The sequence below is a fragment of the Melanotaenia boesemani genome, chromosome 21 (assembly GCF_017639745.1).
Source record: "Melanotaenia boesemani isolate fMelBoe1 chromosome 21, fMelBoe1.pri, whole genome shotgun sequence".
Classification (NCBI taxonomy): Eukaryota; Metazoa; Chordata; class Actinopteri; order Atheriniformes; family Melanotaeniidae; genus Melanotaenia; species Melanotaenia boesemani.
Window position 1 is genome coordinate 7428377 of NC_055702.1, and position 25093 is coordinate 7453469.

At 39.2% G+C, this 25093-nt stretch overlaps 1 protein-coding gene across 11 annotated transcripts in view; it reads left to right on the forward strand.

Moving 5' to 3' along the window:
- The window catches only part of tanc2b (tetratricopeptide repeat, ankyrin repeat and coiled-coil containing 2b), a 158329-nt gene that overhangs the window by 121900 nt on the left and 11336 nt on the right, over window positions 1-25093 (forward strand). For 8 of the 11 annotated variants that reach the window (XM_041973144.1, XM_041973145.1, XM_041973149.1 and 5 more), the window contains 14 exons: window positions 4464-4595; window positions 12561-12599; window positions 14282-14563; window positions 14778-14902; window positions 16715-16946; window positions 18273-18442; window positions 18700-18978; window positions 19689-19856; window positions 21170-21330; window positions 21923-22031; window positions 22139-22261; window positions 22382-22618; window positions 22721-22933; window positions 23873-23966. In XM_041973144.1, coding sequence (XP_041829078.1) covers window positions 4464-4595; window positions 12561-12599; window positions 14282-14563; window positions 14778-14902; window positions 16715-16946; window positions 18273-18442; window positions 18700-18978; window positions 19689-19856; window positions 21170-21330; window positions 21923-22031; window positions 22139-22261; window positions 22382-22618; window positions 22721-22933; window positions 23873-23966 — 2364 coding nt within the window. The remainder of the gene's footprint in view (window positions 1-4463; window positions 4596-12560; window positions 12600-14281; window positions 14564-14777; window positions 14903-16714; window positions 16947-18272; window positions 18443-18699; window positions 18979-19688; window positions 19857-21169; window positions 21331-21922; window positions 22032-22138; window positions 22262-22381; window positions 22619-22720; window positions 22934-23872; window positions 23967-25093) is intronic. The other 3 variants (XM_041973147.1, XM_041973148.1, XM_041973155.1) reach the window with 1 other exon arrangement.

Below are 25093 nucleotides of genomic sequence, written 5' to 3' on the forward strand. Positions count from 1 at the left end.
CTGGATATTCTGTGAACATTACATTCCTCCAGATGCTATGTGAATTAGCCTAAATTCCTGTAATCTGAGCATGTTTGTGGTTTGATTTGATTTGATTTTTTTTTTAAGTTTAGAGAGAGAGTAACACTCTTTAACTTTCATGGGGTTATGCAAAAATTTGGGGTAGCTGCAAATCCACAGTGTCATTTTGTTAAGCTCTTCCAACCCTCTGGTGTAGATTGAAACCACAGAGCCGAGTAAACACAGTCTAGGGAAACAGCTTCTGCAGAATAACATACTGTGGCTGGATGAACATCACATAGGAAAAGCTGGCATTTGTATAACTAAAAGAGGTTTCATTGATGTGTGTTTCTCATTGTAGGCATAGCTGCCACAAAAGGCTCCCAAAAGTAACAGTAAATATATCAGCAAAAAATGTCAGTTTCATAACACTGAGGCAGTCCTAATGGGCCTGATTGTATTATTATTCTCATCATCAGAGAGGCTGTTACAGACAATGAGCTCTATTATGCACTTCTCCCTTTCTAACTGGGAAAAGTGTGAGTTTGTGCACATAGACACTTATATTTTTCACTAAACATGGTAATGCCTGACAAGGCCTGTCACTGCAGTTATGACCCTCTCTTTATGCTGGTCATGTTCTGCTGTTTGACACTGCTGTCTGGCAGTGCAGCCTCCTCTGCCGGTTTTAGATATTCATCCTCGAGCTCTTCCCCGCCCTTGAATGCCCAGATTTTCAAAGAGGACCGAGTGAGCCAGAGACTGCCTGAAATTACACATTGTAAGCTAAAGATGATGCAAAAGGAAATAAGAGAATTTAAGTAGAAAAGAAGCAGAAGGGGGAATTAAAAATAATAAAATAAAAAAAAAAAGATATTTCCAGAAGGTGTTTGTATTTTTCAAGGACAGGAACTCCATATTTAATAGAGGGGAGATGGATACATGTGGAAGAGGAGTGAAAGAGAGTTTCATAATCTCTGTTTCTCACTGTGTCTCTTCTCCACAAAGAATTATTAGATGATGTAGGGATGGGAGGCGAGCACAGGCTGAGGATTGGCTGGGCTCACACAGCAGTGGAACATCAAAGCCCCAGGCATTAACCGTTTCTATCCCCCAGAGTGACAGAGAGACTCACTTTGATGTGTGGAGAGGGAGGGCGAGAGAAAGCAGAAGGCGACTGGGGAGGAAAACGGGGAGTGAGAGGGCTCTTCTATTACCTAATGAAGGCAGTGCGTTGGTAGAGCTGAAGATGGATTTTGGCAAAAATAAACTGAGACCAAGCATTCTTCTTTTTTTCACAGAGTAGAATATAGAGCTGAAATTAGTCATTTCAAAAGTTTGACATAGATTTTAAAAGAGGATCTGTCAGTTTGGTCAGTGAGCTAGCATGATTTAAGCTCCAAAAAGGCTTGATGCTCCATGTCCCATATTTTAACTGTGTAGTGCCATTTTTTAAGTCCTCTCTGCCTGGCTGATTTTGATTTACATCGTATGTAAATCAATGAAAGAGAATAGAAATATATATGCATTTTGCTGATGTAATGGACTGACAATATACAGTGGACACTATTTCAAAATTTTACCATCATGTCTAAAATTTATTTATAAAAGATGGAAATGCATTTATAATTCTTTGTCAAACGTATTTAAATGTTTGACATTTTTAGGTGCTTCCTAATAATGGCTAATTCGGCATCCATTTAGCATCCTGTCTCTTCTCTGAGCTCTCCCCAGCAAGTAAAAATCCATCTGAAGTTTACTCTTGTTTTATCTCTTGCTCTGTTCCTTTTCCTCTCTTCTTCCAATAATGTCCTCTTGACTTTCTTTAACGAATCAGCCACATTGTCGATTCAAAACAGCCAATGCATTGATATCCAGTTGCTAGTGTGTAAGTTAGGCTCAGCTATAACATGATGCAGCATCCCGGAAGCAAAAACTTGGTTTGTCAGCCTTGCGATGCTGCTGGACTCCAGAAATGTACATAAATAAATATCACTGTGCCTTCAAAACAACTCAGAAAAGCATATTTTTGAAGCCAGAAAGTTACAAAATTCTACTTCAATGAGGTTTATACAAATTAAACACTTTTTTCATAGTATTTCACTAAACATTTATTAAAAGTTTACAGAGCCCTAAAATATATCACAGACCTACCTACTGTAGATTACAATATAAACATTATTTTTCAAAAAAATATTGACCTTTTTATCATTTAAAACATTATGTCTGATCTCTATTCACCACCTTATGTAATGACTTTGAGAATTTGAAATCCTCATCTCATATACAAATAGTTTAGTATAGAATATTTATAGTAGCCGCTCACAACAGCAACTTTTTTTTAAGTTTAAAAAGTATTTATCCTGCGTTTCCTTTTTATCCGTGGTCCCTAAATACACAGTGTTCCACTGGTATGGTTTAAATACCACTATCGCAGAGAGATGGAGAACTGTGAGGCACAGAAGCACCAGCTGCTACCTCATCTCTCACATGACTAGTTGGCTTGCTGGCTGATACTGTGACTGGCGCTGGCCAGCAGCCCAGCTGTTGTTTGAGCACGTGTTGACGCATGCGTTCATGCTGTCTGACACTCCTCGAGACAGGAAGTATCTGATGTGTGGCTGTTATTGCCCAAAGCTCTCTGCTACACAATCAGAGTTTTTTATGGACACCTTCCATTCTCTCCCCATGCTATTCTACTTTCCTACTTTATGTCTTTTCACTCTGCATGTAGTCTTAGCGCATTGGCACAGAAACTGTGAATGTGATCCCCAGCAGCCTGCTGCATTGCAGATAGTGATGATGAGCACACAGATTTGAGTTCTCACATTCAAACACAGTTGAAAGAGAGAGAGAAAAGAAAAAAAGAGACTTTCCAGCCCTGAAACCCTGAGTCATTCTTCCTTGGTTTAGCAGCAGATTAATGCTTCCACTGTCTCTGCTTTTAGCCACGTTGGATGACCAGCACACCCCACAATTCCCATCAGGGCCAAGTCTCCAACATTCTCAGCTGCCATTTTCCCTCCATTTTGGGAAACTCGTGTGGCTGATTTTTTTGGGGGTGACTCCCAGCAACAGATACGAACATAAACAGGCACGCACATGCTCAGTAATCGACTAAGAGGGGCACAGAAGCCCTCTCTTTGAACAAAGGACAGGCTGAGGATCAGTGTTGGGGTGCTGAGTTTTACCAAAAGGTGAGAGGATGATGACTCAGAGGCCTGCTTTGTTGAGGATTACTGGTTTTTAAAAACAGGATATCACTGACAAGAAACATGGATTTCCTATTATACCTCCTGCTCCTTAAATTTGGCTTTGGATTCTAGAGTTTTATACTATTTCAGGTATCGTGTGAACGAAAAAAGTCTCACATCTTATATTAATTTGTTTTACCTCTTGTAAAAATGCCTTTCTATTGATGATGAAGGTACATTTACCTTATTAAAACTTCAATTTAATTTATGCGGCCACGTCCATCCATTCGATCGGCCATGATAACTATAATTGCAATCACTGAGGGAACCCAATCTGTGTGGGAACGCAAATTGAGAAAGAAACCCCAGACCCCAAAAAATCCCCGGGGCAGGCCTAATCTGTTTGGGAGAAGCAATGATGGCAAATTATAAAAATAATTTCTCAAATTGTTTATCTATCAGAGTTTATGGCCTGGCTGTCTGTTTTCCTTTGCTGGGTGGGATGTTAAAGTTTAAACAAATCTGTATCATCATTTATATAAAACTGAAGAAATACTAGAATTGATTTTTTTTTTTTTTTTTTTTTTTTTTTTTTTTTGGTATTGTTCTTTTCTGTTTGTGTGTATATATATATTTTCTTTCCCCTGTGAAAGAAACTCAGCCTTCTCCTGTCAAAGAACCCCCAAACTCTGCATAGCTCAGTCCCTTAATCCTCCCTGGATTTCATTGTTTGGGAGAGTGTCTTTTCTTGGACTTTTCTCACCTCTGTCTGAACTGTGAAGTTCAGGTGTGACAGCGAATCAAGTCTGTTGCTGACACACACTGGCGGGGTCTAATCTCATTTAACATTCAGTGGTTCCGAGTGCCGGCCCTGAAGACACAGCATGGTGTGAACAATCAGCAGCCAGCGTCAGACGCTGCTCTCTCCATGAATAAGACATTTGTCTGCTGAGCTAATTAATCCTGAGAGGGGCCGGATGGCATCTGCCTCCGTGCTGCGTGACAGACACGGAGAGGAGGGAATTTGAGGACAGAAGCATGTTGTGCTGGCTTCCTCTTTCCTGAAGGAGTTAGCAAACGTGAGAGTGGCAGCCTGACAACTGCCCCTGGACACCTGCATGGACCTCTCCCACTTCCTTTTGTGTGTGTGTGTACATATTATGGGTTTGTTTACTACAAGTATACATGCATACTGACAATAGCATCTCTGTCTTCTCGCTCTGAAACATCCCACATCCCTCTTTCTGTTACACACACACAATAAAACAGCCACAAGCTCGGCCCACCTGGAGGACCTGGCATACCTGGATGAGCAGAGGCACACTCCATTACGCACCTCGCTGCGCATGCCGAGGCAGAGCACCACCTGCGGGCCAGGTCGCTCTGGGCAGGACCTGCGAGGTGAGCACAAACACATCCACTCAAACACACACAGCACTGCTTTACCCTTTTGGTCAACAGATAGCTGTTCACTCAGAGCAGCTTTATGGCCATGTCAGCTGGGTTTGATCCACAATGTCATGGAAGTGAAATTGTCTTCCTGCCAAGACTCATTTGGGAAGAAATTACACACAAAAAGTATTTAGGTACACTAGTGCAGTGGTACAAAGACATGAAACACTTCACTAACATCGCTCCACTAGTGGACTTACTAAACCACACAGTACATGGACGAAAATTAATTGGGTGGAAAAAATTGTCTCTTTTTTTTTTCAGATTGTGATGAACCTATTTATTCACTTTGGGACCTAGTTTTAAAAATGACAATTTTCGGGCTCTAAATCAGTTCCATGTGAATGAAACGTTTAAATGATAAAAAGCATAAGTAGATACATCTAAATGTCTCTCTGTGTGGTCTTAATTTTAACAACCACACAGGCTGTGTTTCATCTTTGGCTAGGATCTCACGATTACTTGATTTCACAATTAATCACCATATTAAATGCTATGATTCTTTTATCATAAAGATCCTGATATATCACCCAATTTTATCACTTCCCATGTAAGATTATGTCCAAATCATACTGACAATCAGCGCAACTCGTGCACGGAACAAAAACAAAGATAAACAACATCTGCATTCTACTGCTTGCGCTGCTTTGTTTCTGTTCTGTGAGAGTTGCAGAAGAGGTGTGCTGCACTGGGGTAGCATGCAGTGGAAGTTATTCCCTCCAATTAAATGGATTATCTTATCATTAATGGATTTATTTGGGTATAGAAGAAAAAAAAAAACAAGCAAGATGTCACTGTGAAGGAAAGGTCACCATTTTACCAAGCATACCTTGAAAGGAGGAAATACACTGAATATTATGTTTCTGCAAATCCATGATTACCGATTGCAAAGGTAAATGCTCAGTAACTAGGTTAATTTACCTCAAAGTTTACCTACATAACTCATCTTGTGTGTACAGCTCAGTGTGACTAGTTCAGCAGCGTTTGCTAAACACATTATACGGATGGGACTACGGAACAGGCCTCAACTTTCTTTTTTCATAGATATTTTCGCTAAACAAATATTACAAACTCAGCATGAGCACGATGCCTTTATTTGGTCCTCAGCGAAATTTATCAGTGTCATATTTATTATCCATTATCCATTCCAAATTATTATGGTGGTTTATGTCTCAAACAACAGCTGTTCTGCTAAAGAGCAGCTGGAAGTTGAAGCTAGCTAGATGCTTTTACCAGTGTTTCTCAATTCTCTACTTAGGTTTAAAAAGAAATGTTTTAAAGAATTTTTATAATGTAGTTTTCAGAAAGACCCCTCCCAAGTTCAGGTAGAGGTCTGTTGTCTCAGAGGAATCCAGTTAAAATGCAGTGTTTATGTTTTTACAGAGCAGAGGTGATTTTGTTGCAGTGAGACTTCATGGTTTTTTAACTTTGTGTCTATATTATTTTGTTATATTTGCATCAAAAGATAGAAAACAAAAAACCTGAAAGACCTACAAGGACTGTTCATGTGATTTTTACACGATTATAGCTTTGGGAAATTAACACATAATAATCGTACAATTGTGAAAATTTCTCTGACAATAATTGTGCCAAGAAAGTCTATAATCTACTTGGAGGTCCGGGACCCCAGGTTGGGAACCACTAAACTAGTGGGTAAGACTAGCTACAAACAGTTGCACTATCCCTTGTTAAGTTCTGGATAAAGAAGGACATCTTATTTCTCCTTCTTTGGCTCTTCTGTCATAGTCAGTAAATGTACCCTTCCAGACTTTTTAGACTGGAAACAAAGCCTTTGCATGGCCATTGTTTTAAGCCTTAAGCCAGGATAATGAATCCAGTACTCAATTTTAAAAAGGAGCCTTGAAAGACTGACACCCTGAAATTCAAAATGTACATAGAAAAGCTGCAGCTTTGTCCACTTAGTTGCTGAAAAGTACTGCCAACGTTCAGAGCATTCAGCCGTCATTCATTTCCACTTAAATTACAATATTATTCACAACAAAAAGCACTGCTCTGTATCTGTTTTTCATCCACAAATGACACAATTCAGAGCAGCCAAGAATTGCAGGGCAAAGCTGCCTGACAAACAAGCCATGCTTCAAAAGAATAAGTGGTCTTTCACATGCGGCTGTCCTGCACAAGCTCCCATTACAGCGATGTGTCTGTGCAGTTGCTGGTGGACACCGGATGTTTCAGCTGTTGTGTTCTTTCTGAGTAAAACAAAGCAGTTAGCTCGACAGAGGGAGGACTCAAAGAGCCTTATGTCAGACTGTGTCTCTACAAAGCTAAAATTTGTCTCAGTGCTCAACAGTCACAGTGAGTGTGTGCTTCACTGCACACTGTTCAGTTCAAACACACAACGAGCACCTACTCAGCCTCCTCACCGAATAGCCAAATGGTCTCATGTCACAACATTATCTATCTCATCGCTCTTCCTTCGCTGTCAGTTAGCCAGTAATGAGCGCTGTAATGGCAGCCCTCTGCTATCCAAGTGAACAAATATGCGTCCCTGTGTGTTTTAAACACCTATTAAGAACCCGCTCAGCTCAGCTGAGCTGTGATGTGATCCCCCCCGCCTTGCTCGAGGACAGCTGGCTGCAGGCAAAGGAGTGTTAGGAAACAAAGGTGTGGAGAAGGAGATGGACACAGAGTCCTAGAAAAAAGACAGAAGATGGACAGAAAGAGGTAGTTCCTTTCAAAGCCTCGCTGGTACTGCCAAAGCCACTTGTTTCAACCTTCCTTCTCTAAGGGCAACCAAGTGTGTTTACAAGCCAAGCGAGTGCGTCCTAGCATGCTTTCTGCCTCCTCGGATCAATGTCAGAGCCTCCCTGAGAGCACTGCTTCTGTGGCTTCAGAAAGAGAGACAGGGAAGGAGACAGACGTAGAGGCAAGCAAACTGAAAAATTGTGTTTTTCTCCTGAGGATAATAAGAGACTTTCCAATTAAATATGAGGTTAAATCTGAAATTTTAATTTACATATGCGCAGGTTGTCAAAGATTAGTTTTATATGTTTTCGTGACCTTAAAGGGTCACAATTTCTTTGATGTTATTGCCAGTACTTGCAGTCCAAAAAGATAACTAGACTCCAGATTTCCATCAAATTAGTCATAAGCGGTCAAGTTACCAAAGAATGAATCATGCTGTGGCCTCTTCTGTCCTTTTGTCTACAGATAACTCTGAATCAAAACTTGTACAGTACATCACGCAGAGAATGACATGGGCTGTTCTGCTTTAGCTGGATTGAGACCCATCAGTGATGGGTTAGACCAGAAGAGAAGGAGACTGTATGCTGTTTGTTGGTCAAGTGGTTACCAGCTGACAGTGCAGCTCTCCTTGTGATTGATTTTTGTCGAAGCCTCTTTTCATGCCAGCCATCGGGGGCCCAAGCTGTGCTGCTGTTTGGAGGAGAGTGAGTCAGACTGTAACGGACCTTCTTGTGCTCCTGCCTGCCTACCTCTAAGATTTACCACCCACTTTATCTATTAACTGCAAACTGTCTCACATAACTGTACACTGCACACATGCTTTATCCCTCATTTATTTTTACTTTTCCTCCCCGTCTTCTCCCTCACTCTCTTTCATATACAGAAAACAAGAGTTTGCATTGGAGCTGATGGTTGCAGGTTTCTGAAAATGAATTTTAAAGTGATGAAAATATTTTCATTTTTAGACTGTTTTATTATTCCCTGAAAAGAGAGAAAGTGAATAACTCTGAGGAATTCAGCTGTGCTGTAATTGATGAAAAATCTAAGGGACGTTCAAGCTAGTGATATAAAGTATATTTTGCACTGAACTGATCTAATATGAATACCAAAGCAAACAATAAATCGACCTACAAAGAGGTATTACTTACGTATGCACAGCACAATACAGCTCATTCATTTGGGCCTTAGAGCTTCATTGTTGTCGACTGATCCTGGCACAGCAGTCTCCTGAGGGAAAAAAAAAGTTATTGTCAGCATCACCTCCACGTTTAAGCTCATATAAATTATAAACGAGGATTTTTTTCACACTTTGGCCACAAATAGTCTAGTTCATATCATCATAGAAGAACATAATTATCTAATTTCAATAAAAATACTATATATTCACCCTCTGGATATAAAGTTGAACTTAACTTACTCAAAGTTCTCTTTTGACTGTTTCTTTTTAACTTTACATTGTTTTAACATTAATACAATTTCTCATATTTTAAAGCAACACATGCACTGATCAGGGTTGAGAGTTTCCTTCTATTAAATTGTCTTTATGGACACTACTGTCAAGTGAAGTTAATTTATTTCTCTAGCAAATTTAAAACCACTTCTGCTGATTAACATGCTGCATAAACTATTCCACAAGCTATATATATATATATATATGTATATATATATATATATATACATATATATATAGCTTGTAAGAAAATATGAATTAAAATCAGCAATTAAACAAAAATAAATGGTAAATAAAGAAAGCAAATAATCTAGAGTGAAACTGTTTTCATGATGAAACGAAATGTAATGAAAGAAAAAAAATTATTATGGATGGGGGAAAATACAGAAATTCTTCAATAAATTAAGAAACAGATCAAATAAATAGGATAAATTTATTTATTTAGCAAATATATGAATTATTAAGTGAATAAAAAGAAGTTTTGTTTAAGTAGAACTAAAAGCCAGAATATTAAATAATAATAAACCTCAAATGCTAATAGTATACATCAGTTTTTTTTTTTCTCAAACTGATAAATGTCTGGCACTGAAAGGTTATAAGTGTGCTAAATACATTTTTGTTGCAAGGCAGACCGTGTGCGGAAGTCCTTTCTGTTGTGACAATGTGGGTTTTTTTCTTCTTTTCTTTGTCCTGAAAATATGTTAAAATGACTTATTCATATTGAAGCCTTCAAGAGTCCAGTTTCTTCTGTGGCATCAAAACTCCAAAGATGCCTGAATATCGGCTATATATCTTTCTAGATAGTTCTGAGTACATCTCTGCAGCCACAAGGTTTTTGGAGTCATAATGAAGGAAACACTTGTTATATTGTAAATATGAAATATATAATTTGTAAATAGCACTGTAAGTGTTCTGGTGAGGAATAAAAGAAGATGGCACATAGCACAAATGAAAAATGTTTCAGGCTTGCCTAAAAACCCCTTCAGGATCAATATGAATATCCCTTTGGAAGGATGGATGTAGCTTTAAACCTCTATCAGATTATTGTACATTATATACAACATTGTCTCTGCAAAGGTCAACTCTGATAAAGTGAAGAGAAAATTAAGAGAGGTTGTAGATGGTTCAGATGAGGTCTCCAAAATGGCCATTTTGGCCTCAGGTTTTAAAAGGTTAAGCCTTTAAACAAAATAAATGTCATATTTAAAATTCTTTCTTAATTTTTGGTTTGACATCACATTGTAATTGGGAATGTTAATGAAGCGTTTAAAGGCGAAAATAATGAGGATTTTTGCCCTTTTCATTCAGTAAGTCTAGAACTGAATAAAGGACTCTACATAAAATGTAATTTGATACACTTTCATGTTATATAGCAACAAGAATAGGATGATAATCTTGTCTCGTCCTCTGTTACTCTTTGACACATGAGCTTTATCAATTTTTATCTGTAGAGTTCGTCTGATGAACATTTTTTTAATCTAAGTTACCTTGACTTGTAATATTCAGGTTTGTCCTGGGGTTGTTTTGCATGTTGCATAACACACTGATTATATTTTTCTATGGCTGCTAGATGTAAAGTCAGTAAAGAGCAGGATCAAAAAGTGTTTAATGAGTTTACAGCTACGGGTTACAGATTTTTTTTTTATATAAAAACATGCATTTAGCATAGGAAGGTCTAAGTTTTATATGTTGCTCTAGGCTTACTCTGCAAATTATATAAGATTTGAGGTTTTGTCGAAATTATGTAAGATCCTGTTGTTCTAGTTCTAGTATAGATGGTTCATCTGCATCTACTTTAGCAAAAAACTTAGTAAAATTAAACTGTAGGACTGAAAACCCAAACAGCAGATAAACAATCAGCCATAAGAGGAGGTTGTCACCTGACCTGGTGACCCGTTGACACGCCACAAATCCCTCACAGCAAGCAGGACTGATAATCATTTTCTCTCTTTCCACAACTGTCCTCCTCTGTTTCTTATCTTCCTCCTCTTCTTCCTCCCTCTCAAGGCTTTTAATCCACCCTGAGTCATCTTCACCAGGTGAATAATTAAAAAGTCTGAGATTCTCACTCTGTCTGGCAACCGAGGGTTGGCGATGGAAGAGAAGGAGGAGGTGGAGTGATACCTTGCTCCGCATCCCCTGAGGGGGAGTATAATGGACAGGATTATAAGAAACTGCCCTTCATGCGTCCCATCCCTTATTCTCGAAACACTTCACTCATTTCCTGTTCAGAACATGGTCACCATGTTTTCCTGGATTTTTTTGACTCAGTTGAGAAGCAGTGGCTGCACAGCTCAAAATGCATGAAGCGGTGTAATCGTTTTGGAAGATGGTGCATGATAGTGTGAGGTTGGGTTTACTAATTCCTCAAGGACAGACGGAGCTTTGCAGCCATGTTTGGCATTGAATCACCCCCGAGATAATTGGATTAGCACCACTTAAAACAGAGTAGTTCTGGGTGTTTAGCATCTTACTTCTGTGGCCAATGGTGTTGGCAGCATTGGGCAATTTCGCGTTTCCCATCACCAGTAATGCATTAGGTCAAATCTTTCACTCTGAAGTAATATTACATCAAAATAGGGTCGTTTTTCTGCCTTTCTCCCTCTGACTGTACACATTTATGCTTGTTGAGTTAGCACAAAAATAATCTGACCTGGGAGTATGGATGGAATGTCTTTTATTACACTGGGCTCATGCTGGCACACAGCTTAGTGCTATAAAATACAGTGCTGGCCATGCACTCTGCATAAACAGCTTTTCACTCACATCCAGAGTCAGAATATGCTTAGCATGATCATCGTATTTCATATAATTCTGCAATTAAAATTAATTCCTGGAAAAGGAGCCATGCTTGCAACAGCACTATGAAGTGCTGCGTGCTACAAGATTACAACATTAAGAGCAATATCAGCTCATTACATATATTAAACTTACAAAAGACATACAGCTCTAATGCAGCACTCACTCTTTCCTAAACTCCTGATATTTTGCTCTGTGTCTGCACACAATATAAACATTTTTGCTCACACACAAAAATTCTGCACTCTTATCATTTTGTCCCACCACTGTATTGCATAGTACATATTTTGCTGTATCTCTGAGTCTTAGCATGCTTATGCTACTATGCTGCAGAGTGTGAAATGAACTACTGCACAGGCCATCATGTGAGCAGCTGCTATTTCTCACTGCAAGAATCTAATCACACCTCAGTGAATGAACCGAGACAAAGTAAAAATTGAGAGTTTATTTGAGGTTTTCTGAATAACCATGATTTGGAATTTGGCAGATAGTGGTGTCGATTACTTTACTGACTCTAACAACTTGTGCTATATGATGCGCAATAAGCTGTGGAGTTGAGGTCTACCATCCCCGGTCAAATTACTACCCGTACTGGATTCAATTACTTTTATGAAGATTGATTGATCCTACCTAGCACAATGGAACCAATTAGATTCTCCCTAAAGTGCAAACCTTCCCCAACCTCCTTAACAGACATGCTGAAAAATGCGCTTGATGTAATTCAAAGAATTTCAATTAGTAATCGACCCTGGTCTGTGGTTGTCTATATTTCTTACATCATTATGTGCTGATGCTGCTTGTTTTGTGTTTTTTTCCCCTTCTGAACTGCACTTTGCCCTGTTCTCTGACGCCCTATACACTGCTGCCAGTTTCCATTTGTGTCCTCACTGGCTTCTCTTTCTCATCACTCATCACTCTCTTTCTTCCTTTTTCTGTCTTTTGCTTGTTGTTTGTCTCAGTTTCTGCAAATAACACCCATGCCTGGCAATCCCAGTCACGTAAGTTACATTAACTTTAATTTGTTGCATCAGGCAGTATGTTCTGCAAACATTCACCCTGCTTAGCAGCGTGTGCTTTATGTCTCACAGTGCTGTAGTGAAGTGATAAACACTCGCCTGCATAATGTTCAGATTTTTCACATGCAGCTCTCATCAAATTTGTGAAATGCTGATTTTTCAAAAAAAAATGACACACCCAATAAATAAGGACATTTTTTTTTTTACTCTTAAAGCTTAAATCACTTTAAAAGACAAGGCATAGGAGATGACACCCAGAAGCAGTAGGCTGATTTTTCACACAGCTTTAGAAGTTCACACCATATTCATTTTACCTCATTTATCTCATTAGTCTTTAATGGTCCATATGTTTGGCTAAGAAGATGCCCAACCTCTGGAGGACTTTGGTTTAATGACTCCCCCTAGTGAGTAAAAGAAACTGTGGCTGGTGAAACACAGTCACTCCCTTTACTTCCCTGCCCTGATGATTACAGGAATTGCTTTTTATTATAGTGATTGAGATAGTGCTGTTTTCCACATAATCCTTTTATACTTTTTTTTCGCCCCCAACACCAAAACACAAAAATTTGGGACATTGTGTGAAATAGACATAAAATATTTAGTTCACAAAAGAACATAAAAACATCAAATGTTAAAAGTGAGACATTTTACTTTTTTTTAATTAAATATTTTGGCCTCTCTTGAATTTGATGGCAGACATTTGTATGAAAAAAGAAAACTATGTAGCACCCCCTCTTCTTTTGACAACAGTTCGTAAACAACTGGGAACCAAGGAGAGACCCGGATCTTTGGGAGAGGAATGTTTCCTGTTGTCTGATATAGGATTTTAGTGGCTCAATAATTCAGAGCATTCCTTCTCATATCTAGTGTTTCACAGTATATATGATTTAAACTGGTGAAAGGGCTGGACTGTAGTCAGGACAGTCAAGCAGCTAAACTCTTCTACTCCACTGTAATTGTTGCAGTATGGGGGTTTAGCACCGTCTTTCTATAATATGCAATACTTTTCTGGATGGGAGAAAATGTTGCTTTTAAACCTGTGTATACTTTTTTTTGAGGGCCAGAAGATTGCAAGCATTCAGCACTAACTTCTAGTAATGTCCCTTGCGCACAGAGATGTCTCCAAATTTATTGACTCTTTCTTGCTGTATTATGTTACTATAGATATTCCAAGTCTTTATAGTATTACATCAAAGTTATTCTGAAACTGCTCCTCAATGTAGATGTAGTTTTTGCTGATTGTTGAATCTCTGCCCATCTATACTTCTAAGAGACTCTGCTTCTCTAAGGTGCTCTTTTTATACCTAATCATAGAGCAGACCTGCTGCCAGGTAACTTAATTAATGTCTCTCCAGTTTCCTTTTCTGTACCAGTTACTTTTCCAGCCTTTTGTTGTTGTAATCAAATTCAAGATGAGTTCATATTTTTCATGAAATAGTAAAATGTTTCACTTTTAACATTTGATGTTTCCTGTGTTTTATTCTGAATAAAATATGGCTTTATAAAATGTATAAATCATTGCTATGAGTGATTATTTACAGTTCACACAGTTCAAATATTGATTGTATACAGTGTCAATGGGTGAGGGTGTTATTTTAAAATCGTTGAAGTGTGGCTTGTTACAGTCATATCACTAAACCAGTTCTTTATCTTCTACCCAACAGTTCGTTTTGCCCCCTATCGGCCTCAAGACATCGCCCTCAAACCTCTGCTGTTTGAGGTGCCCAGCATCACCATGGACTCTGTCTTCACGGGACGCGACTGGCTCTTCCAAGAGATCGACGTCCACCTCAACAACCCAAATTCTGGCACCAACCATGGCGTTGTGGTAGTAGGCAACATCGGCTTTGGCAAGACAGCAATCATCTCGCGCCTGGTAGCGCTCAGCTGCCACGGCACGCGCATGAGGCAGATTGCTTCTGACAGCCCTCAGGCCTCACCCAAACGTAGGCATCCATTCACTGCAGAGTCATATATATGTATTGTTATTTTTTTCTCCCCATTTTTCTTCAGAATATGGGATTCCTCTCCTCTCCTCCAGTTGTAAATGAAAGTATTTCAGAACAACCTGACAGTCTTGAGAATAACTGTGTGAAAACATTTCATGAATGTATCACGTGCTTTAGCTTCTATATGAGTCTTTTGCTGTCTTGTATGCAGATGGAGAGGGGCTTCCTCTCACCCAGCCCCAGCCCACGCACGGCACCCTGGGGGGAGGCAGCTGTCCCGGAACCCCTGAGATGAGACGACGTCAGGAGGAAGCCATGAGGAGGCTGGCATCTCAGGTACAAGATACAAATACAGTCACACTCATAATTACATCTACTTTTAATTCACTGAGTTACATCAAACATACCCTTAGACTCCAAAACTATAAGTCTCTATTTAAAAAATATCATAGCTTATTGGTGTGCTTTTTGCATCTTCTCCTCCCATTGGCTGCATTTATTCAGTCTTTTACTATTGAAATAAGTCTGATTGTAGTTATTATAATAAGAAATCTCAGCCTTGATTTGATTACTGCGTCATTAGTTAAGTGCACAAATCCAAACCACTCTACCTCGTCTTTATTTTTTACTTCACAGCTGTATAAAATGTAATAAAAATCAATTGTGTCAAGGTAATTTTCATCTACGTGTACTATTTATTCCTTTTTTTCACTATAAAGGAATAAAAAAGCATACCTGATATTTTGTGTTTGTAATTTGCCATGAAATTTTCAAGCCTTGGCCCACCTGTAATTGAAAAAAAAATGCTAGATTATTTATAATGTGTTCTTTTAATGTTATAATTTTTAAATTAGTGTCGGCAAAGGTGGCGGGCGGCCATTGACATGCTCTCAAAAACTCACACAATGCTCAGGATTGGTCTGAAATTAAACATATAAAAGCCTATGGAGGAAAGTTGAATAGCACCTGCGAGCATCCACTAATGCCTTTTAACCTGAGGTGGAATAAAAAAAACAAAACAGGTGGAGATAAGAAGACTTGTTGCTCTTAATTGCTTTAAATTTATTTAAATAGGGAATGTTGAACTTCTGCTCTGCCTATGATATAAATCTTTATGATGTGCAAAGCCAGCTCTCTTCTTCTTCTGTCTTTCTTCCTGTCTACTGTTACACCTTGAACCCCTTCCCTGCTGCTTAGCCATCTGCATCCCCAGTCCCAGCCTGATGCATTATGCAGATGTGTTTAAAAAAGAAAAAACAACTTTGCAAGGGAGCCTTATGAAATATTTATACCTGCAGAAAGCCATTTCCCAGCCAAGCTATTAGATCTTGTTAACTCTGTGCATTAATAATTGAGCTCACTCCCTTTTCACCCCTTTTGTTTTAAAGCCCTTATTCCATTGTGACCAAAAATTAGCATTCTGTTTTCATTAGTCCTTTTCTTCTTTTTTTATGCCCTTTTTTTTCCCCTCTCTACCTTCTGATTGCTCCCACTCTCTCTAAAAATCCAAACTCTTTGTGATCTCTTAATCCCCCAGAGTGCTTGGTCACACCTGCTGCTATTATTTAGTTGGCTAGCCTCTCAGAAAATTTCCCTTCACTTTCACTATTTTCTGTCTTTTTGAATCCGCGCAAAGATGACTTTATGCTCATTCACCCATTTAACGGTTTGATCACTCATCTGATCATGTTTCAAGTGCGTAGCTGTGAAATGTAACAGCTTAACACTTGACTCCTTCATGCCACAGTCATCTCACACATGCATGAGCTAACTCCGAATCAGTTTCTCCTGGCAGCCGGAAGCGATGAATTATTAATAGCTAAAGCTATACAGCGAAACGAAAAGTATTATGTTTCATTATACTGCAATCATCCACCATGAAGTTGATTCAATCCCAAATGAGTTGTAGCTGTAGTAGAGACTGGAAAAACTGACTTTGGACTAGCAGAGCTCTGAGAGGAAAAAGGCTTTTTTAGAAGTGTGTCATCCACCCACCAGTGCTCCCTGACAGTGATCTTCAATCAGTTTTGCAATACCCAATGGTTGATCAAGGTTAGGTAGAGCCCTGAAGAGGAATGGATGTCTTTGCTTATATTTCTCTGTAAGTGACCTGGCTGTATTTGTGTCCCATTTCGCTGTTGCCCCCAGGTGGTGGCGTACCACTACTGCCAGGCAGATAATGCCTACACCTGCTTGGTACCAGAGTTTGTGCACAACGTTGCAGCCCTGTTGTGCCGCTCGCCACACCTCGTTGCCTACAGGGAGCAACTGCTGAGGGAGCCACACCTGCAAAGTATCCTGAGTCTGCGCTCCTGCGTCCAGGACCCCCTGGCCTCCTTCAGGAGGGGCGTCCTAGAGCCCCTGGATGCACTTTACAAAGGTAAAACTGAGTATTCCTGCACTGTACTTCAGGACGGTTTCATATTATATCATGAATGTAGGACATTTAAATAGAATCATGTAATGGTAATTTCAGGTAACTACAGTGGTGGGTATACCAGGACTTAAAAATGTAAACGTCTCTATAGCTTGTCGTGTGTTAGGTGTTGTCCTGGTCTGATGATGTCTAAATGTAAACAGTGTGATGAAGAGAACTTGGTAGATACGAGCTGTAATTGAAGCAGGACATTTAGTGGTCGATTCATGGTTCAGACACTTCTTTTGGGTTTTTTTGTGGTTTATCACCTTGTCAGAGAACAGCATGTTGTCATAAATACTTAAACATTGAACAGCTGTAGATGTGCATTATAGTAGATTATAGTAGATTCAGCTTCATTCTGACATCATTCAACAAGCCGAATATCCGTAACTTTTTGTGAGTAGCTTATATTAAAAAATATGTGAAACACATATTTTGTTCATGAGAAACAAATGTTTTTGAACATCGTGTAAAACCCAAACTCAGTTGAATCACATGTGAAGCTCATGTGGGTTTACATGGTCACATTTATTTCACTCTAACATGTAAAACGTGACCATACAAACCCACATAGGTTTCACATGTGATTGTATGGGTTTACAAATGGCAGTTTGCAAGGGTTTCACATGCTTATGCAAGTTTTCTGTTATTATCATGAGTATTCCAAACCCTATGTACAATTTATGTGTTTCACATGTACAAAACCACATGAAACACGTTTTTTTTCTTGTAAGGGTTTCCATTTTTCTGAAGTTAAGCGATGTGTAAATGAGGACTACCCCCTCCCTTCGTACTTCTTGTTTTGTTTGTGCTTTTCTTGTCCTAATAATTAAAACTCAAGACTATCTTAGCTTTTAAATTGTTGGATGACAGAATTTTTTGCTCTGTTGGCTTAATGTCCTTTTTTTTCCTGATAAATCTGATTTTCTAGCTCCAGTTAACTTTTAAGTCTATAGACATAATACTGTTTATAATCAGTCCTCTTTAATCATCACTTTCTAATCTATTCTTTGATGCAAGACTTTAGTTAACGATTGGTTGCCTTATATTCACAGCACACTTTTATAATTCATGTCAGATATCTTTCTCATTCTTTATTAAATTAAACCTCAGATTACATCTCTTTTAAACCATGAAAAATAAAATCTGAAATATTTTGTCAAATCTTTGGCTGAGGCAGAATTCTGTCTAAAAGATAATGCTGAAATCATTTTATTGTTGTTTATAGATGTCTACTGTGTCTGCTGGAGCTAAATCATTTCTGTTTCTATGCCAACTGTTGTGCAGAGAGGAAGATCAACTCTGAAGAAGACCTCATCATCCTTATCGACGGCCTCAACGAGGCTGAGTTCCACAAGCCAGACTATGGAGACACCATTGTGTCCTTCCTCACCAAAACCATCAGCAAGTTCCCTCCCTGGCTAAAACTGGTGGTTACAGTCAGAACCACGTTACAGGTAGAGAACTCATAGTCAGTCATTTCTTTCTCTGAGCTGATGATATTTAATACAACCATTCCCTCTTCCAGATTTATTCTCTGAATATTTTACAGAACATAAATAGAACTTTTTTAAGCATTTCTTAATGGAAACATAGAAATACAAACATTTAACCAGAAGTTTTTCACTTGCATTGTTTATTTCTGTGGAAGTGCTTTACAAACATGTCTCTGCACAAACAAAACAAGTTCATTGAAAGCATTCTGACTTCGCAGGAAATAACCAACTCGCTGCCGTTTCACCGGATCTCTCTGGACAGCCTGGAGGAGAACGACGCCATAGACCAGGACCTGCAGGGCTACATCCTGCACCGCATCCACAGCAGCCCAGAGATCCAGAATAATATCTCGCTCAATGGCAAGATGGACAACACCACCTTCGGCAAGCTCAGCACCCATCTAAAAGCCCTGAGCCAGGGATCCTATCTGTACCTCAAACTCACCTTTGACCTCATCGAAAAGGGCTACCTTGTGCTCAAAAGCTCCAGCTATAAGGTGTGGACTTATTACTTGATTTGTGATGGTCTTCACAGGTTTGATTCAGGCTGAGAAATCTAAACCTGCGGATTTGAAGCTGTTGGATGGAGGTGTGAAAGGAAAGATGTGAGAAACAAATCAAGAAGAAGATTGAATGTGCAGAAATGTGTTAGTGTTTTAAATATAACTTGCAACTGGTTGTTGGATTTTAACCACTGATTTTACCACCTTTATAACAGATATAAAAGTTTTCTTATGTAGCCAAGTCATTAGGTTTGTGCATCCATAGAGGTTTTGTGTGTAACAGGTGCTAAAAACAAGTTTAATTGTGATTTGCAAAGAAATTGCTGGAAAGGTTTTCATGGTTTAATACGCTCTCCGGCTCACTTTCTGTAAAAGTAGTTTCATTCCTTTATTTATATATAAATAATGCATTTAAAGTGTTTTGATGTGCATTTCTTAATGAAATATTTTATCTCACACCCCCAGATTAATTTATTTTCATTGGTTCAATCTTGTCTTCAAACTCCATTAAAAAAAATAAAAAATAAAAAAATAAAAAAAATGTAAATGACAGCTGATAAATTCACCATGTCCTCTCTCAGGAAAACTACGTGAAGTAGTCAAAGGAGCGCTGTCCAATCATGATGCATTATTCATACCCTGTAGAGCCGATCCAAAGGAAATCAGCATTAAAAGTCAAATTGTCTCTTCCCTCCCTCCCTCAGGTTGTTCCTGTGAACCTGGCGGAAGTTTACCTGCTGCAGTGCAACATGCGTTTCCCCACACAGTCGTCATTCGAGCGGGCACTCCCCCTGCTCAACGTGACCGTGGCATCTCTCCATCCTCTGACCGATGAGCAGATTTACCAGGCCATCAACTCTGGTTCTCTGCAGGTAGTTGTCTAAAATATGCAACATCTCAACCACAACCGTAGGACCTTCTAATATCTCAAAACAGAAATTTTTCTTTTTTAGATTTTTACTTCACTTGAATGATATACATGGAGTTTTTAAAATTGCACTTGCACGTCAAATAATTGTTTCAAATGAATTTAAATGATTTTTATTATATTTTATGGGTGGTTATGCAACAAGACATAGCACAGTTTAAAAAAAAATGGAATTTGAAGATGCAAACAGAATGCTGGAACTCATTTAAACTCCAGATTTAATCAAAAAACAGAGCAAAGGCAACACGTCAAACGTTGAAACTGAGAAGTGTTACGAATCAAACTGAGATGTGTGATTGCTTTAGTTTTCAAAGTAAAATGTTTTTCCTTTTTATGCCCAACGTAGGATTCCTGCTGCTGGTCAGAAATGCTTTAAAACAATTTTGCAGTATCATGTTTTTTTGCTTTGCACTATGCTGAAAGTTTTCAGGTGGTCTTGACTGCAGACAGGCAGGTCAGTGGCTTGAAAATGATGCTGGTGCTCCAAAAAATCTCTATATATTGTTCATTGTGGTCTGATGGATGTCTGTTGCTGATGCTAGCTGCTGATAGCAAACCAGACCGTCCTTCTCTCCTTGATCTTAGCTTATGTGCCATCCATTATTTACAAAAGATTATTTCAAATATTGACTCATTTATTCTACAGGATAGTTTTGCATTCATGCCCACAGAAAATGGAAGTGTTCCTGAATTTTTTTATGCAACAATTTCTCACGTTTTCTGAAGGACTTTGAAAGCTTTGTCTATGAATATAATTTCCTTTTTAGTTTAGTCCTTGTAACTGACCAATTTTTTAGAGGAATATGTGTTTCTCTGTTAACACTGACCTATAAATAACTCAAGTATGAAAACAGCCAAAGAAGTGTGTTTGATGAAAAGTCCAAATTCTATGTAATTTTACAAAGCAAAAACTCCTTGAGTTGAGAACTCCTCATATTTCCTTTTAAGACTTTCAAATAATTTTATTTTCTATTAAACATGTACTAAACTGTGTTGAAGCCCACCTGAAGTTCTAAAACATGTTTGTCTCTAATGTTAGAGCAGGTCTAACGTTATGGCAGGTTTTTAAGATCTTTGTGATAGGAAAAATGTATCTCATGCTTCATTTATGCTGATACACAGAACACAGAGCAGCACAGTGTTTAGGACTTGTAATAATACTCTTTTTGCTTCCCTGTTACTATCAAACTTTTAGGCATGAACATGCCATGGCTTTAGCATTCAAGTCCCCTCTAACATGTCTGTCTGCACTGGCAGGGCACACTGGACTGGGAAGATTTCCAGCAACGCGTAGATAACCTGTCTGTCTTCCTTGTGAAGAGAAGGGATGGCACCAGAATGTTTGTGCACCCCTCCTTTAGAGAGTGGCTGATCTGGAGAGAAGAGGGAGAAAAGACAAAGTTCCTCTGCGATCCGAGGTAAGGACACTCAAGAGACTAATGGATCAGTGGGAAGAAATGGGAGATTTTGTGTGAGATACTTCAAAGGATTGTATGTTTAGAAATAAGATGCACGCTGACTAAAACAATAAAAAGAAGTTCAGGAACATCGTGCTTTTGGGTTTTTGATTTGCAGCCATGCAAAAAAAAAAAAAAAAGGCATTGGGTTATTTGGAGTGAAAAGGCAACATGCAGCAACTTTCCATGTTGCCACGCAAGTTGCAAACTGTAAAGTTGCAGATTTCATAAGACAGTTTTGTTCTCCTGCAACACCAATATGTAGTTTTTTATAAAACTGCTCTTAAATTAAATTCTTTGCGAGTTAAAAATAAAGGTTTTGCCTTTCTATTCTGTGTAATATGCTGGAATGCACTACAGCTTGCAGCCTTGACTTGATTCTCTCTTTTTATTTCTGGTACAAGGTATTCATCCAACAAAAAAATGGAATTTTATATCCTGTTTGATTCATTTGATCATTAAAATCTGCTCCACCAACTGTTCAAATAGTACAATGCAATGACCTCATGGCTCAGTCTTCTGTATTGAAAGACTGTGTTTATCGTCTCTGCAGGAGTGGGCACACCCTGCTGGCCTTCTGGTTCTCTCGGCAGGAGAACAAGCTGAACAGACAGCAGACTATTGAGCTGGGCCATCACATCCTCAAAGCACATATCTTCAAGGTATAACAGTATATGTCCCCACACTCATCTGAATGCACACAAACACACGCCTCCACACAGCTGTGGTCCAGCTTCACAGTAATGAATATTTACACTCTGTATTTAAGGGTCTCAGCAAGAAAGTCGGCGTATCCTCATCTATCTTGCAAGGCCTGTGGGTTTCCTACAGCACAGAGGGTCTTTCAGCTGCACTTTCTTCACTCCGAAATCTTTACACTCCCAACATCAAGGTACAGTTAAGGGATGTGTCAGTATGTACTTCTTGTAAGGGTTGTGTATCCATATTATTTCTCAAAATATCCTTCACTCAGATAATTTCCTTTTTTTTTTAATTTTGTGTGTGTGTTCAGGTGAGCCGGCTGCTGATGCTGGGGGGTGCCAATGTGAATTACCGTACAGAGGTGCTGAACAATGCCCCGGTCCTGTGTGTCCATTCCCACTTGGGCTACATGGACATGGTAGCACTGCTGCTGGAGTTTGGTGCCTCAGTCGATTCCCAGTCTGAAAGCGGCCTCACCCCGCTGGGCTACGCTGCTGCTGGTGGACACATGGCCATTGTGACTGCACTGTGTCGCAAAAGAGCAAAGGTCTGTACAAGAAAATTATGAGAATTAAAAGAGGAGTGATAAGGTTGACAATTTCCTTCCTAATAGGCTGTCTTTTGTGGTCTTTCTTTGTACTCATTAAAGGTGGATCACTTGGATAAGAACGGGCAGTGTGCCCTGGTTCATGCAGCCCTGAGGGGCCACATGGAGGTGGTGAAATTCCTCATCCAGTGTGATTGGAGTTTAGGATCACAACAGCAACAGCAGTCACCGCAGACCCAACAACCGGCAACCTTGACCAAGAGTCATGCAGTCCAGCAGGCCCTCATAGCTGCAGCCAGTATGGGGTACACAGAGGTACAACAGATGTGTTGCTTTGATTATAATCTGGTATTATTAGGTGTTCAAATTCAAATTCCAAAGCAAAAAGATAATGCAAACCATCATAACTTCTGTTCATTCATTAAATGCTACTTGCACTGTACACCTACCTACTTAAACTCCATATCCCCTCTTGACCATTCTCACTTCATCAAAAGAAGGACTGATAAAATGCCATCCAGACTTCTTATTGGTCACTTAACATACCACGTTAACAGCATGGCTGCTCATTGAATCAGTGTAGAAATCCAGCTTTTTTTTTTTTATCCAAGTCGTTATAACAACCAGAGGTTCACTGAATATGTGATGGTAGTAGTGCCACTGTAGAAAAAGAGATTAGATAGGAAATTTTAAGAAGAACTTGACGCAATCAGAGCTCAAACCTCCACCAGGCCACTCACCTGACAAAAACCAAAAAAGGCCCAACAGCCCACCCAGTTACCAACCCCATGCCAACACTCCTATGTAGCTAATATCATTATCACTATTTAGAAACCTTGACACTTGAAACATCCCCTTAGACACCAAGATGGAGCAAATGGTTATAAGTCTTGAAGTTATTGAACAAATTTTATTCCATTTGCTGAAAATTGAATCAAAATCCATCCATAACTTTTTAAAATATGTTGCTAACAGACAGACAAACAAATGCCACTAAATGCAGGACCTCTTCCTTGGCGTGGGTAATTATATGTATTTGTTCAGTGTTTTCCCAAAAAATGCCATAAAAGAGAGAATTTCTGATGTGTTGAAGACCTTTTTGAGCGTGTATATTTATTAAATTCAGAGAATAGAACATAATGAAATGGATGTGAAAAATGCTAATAAAAGAAGAAAGAAGCCTGATATGATTACCAAAAATATAACAGGATTCAAGCATTAATCCATGTCTTCTTTAACCTTATTCTTCATCAGATTGTATCCTACCTGCTGGACCTGCCAGAGAAAGATGAAGAGGAAGTAGAGCGGGCTCAGATCAATAACTTTGACACCCTGTGGGGAGAAACAGGTGGGAATGCTTACAGTACCCAGCATTACATATATAAAACTTAAATACTGAGAGATGTCTCTGCACATTTAAAGTCTCCATAGGAAATCCTTAGACAGCTGTAAAAATATACTGGAGTTTATCCTGACACAAAGAGTTGGAATAATGTTTTTCCTTACGGATCTGTGGAGGTTTTGGTGAGAGGGTTCTCCTGTGAGGCACTGCAGTGCGGATGTGAGCGATTGTTCTTGTGTGTCGGCCTCTTTCTGCTGCGTCAGATGCAGATGACTGTGCAGTGGTGTCACTGGAGCAGTCAGGGCTGGGCTCACATGGATGGAGGGGAGAGTGAGAGCACTACAGGGGGCTTAGAAATGACTAGTCTGATTGCACTGTGGCAGGGTGTTGAGAAAATGAATGTATCAGTGTAACCTAAAGCTATAAAACCTCATTACGTTCTATATTCCCCAGCTGCAGTGTTAAAAACAACTGCTCCTCACTGCCAGCTGAGCAGAGGGGGACACACACTCACTCCGCCATACTGTCATTATTTGTAAGTGATCAGAAAGGTAACAGCTGTTCTAAAACATGTCTGTTTTTAGATTAAGAGAGAGGATATGTATATGGGGATTACAGATATCTTGAACTGCGTATGTTATGTCGAAGTGTTCCTCCAACAAATAATAAATAAGTTGAAGCTGAGGTTATACCTGCAGGGCTGTTGCCACGCTGATTAAAGGAAATATGTTCACATTGCATAAATTATTCCAGTTACTATCATTACTTTCTCTTCTCTCTTGATAGTACTAGCTACGCCTGTTTCTCAGACAGTGTTTGCCCATCTGAGCTCAAACAACTGCTCAAAGATTCCCTCATCTAACGCTGTCCTCTACAAAACATCTAATATGCTATCTGTCCAATGCATTTGTTCCTGATCCTATCCATCCTTGTCACTCCTAAAGAGAACCTCAACATTTTAATCTCTGCTAACTCCAGTTTTGCCACTTATCATCTATCTATCTGTAAAAGTGATAAATCACATCCCCTCTCTGTTGCACACTGGTGCAGCCACTGATACTTTTGCATCAGTTCAATAACAGCTATTTACATTTGCAGCTGTGTGGCCAGTCTTCCAGGTTTATGTGGTTTCA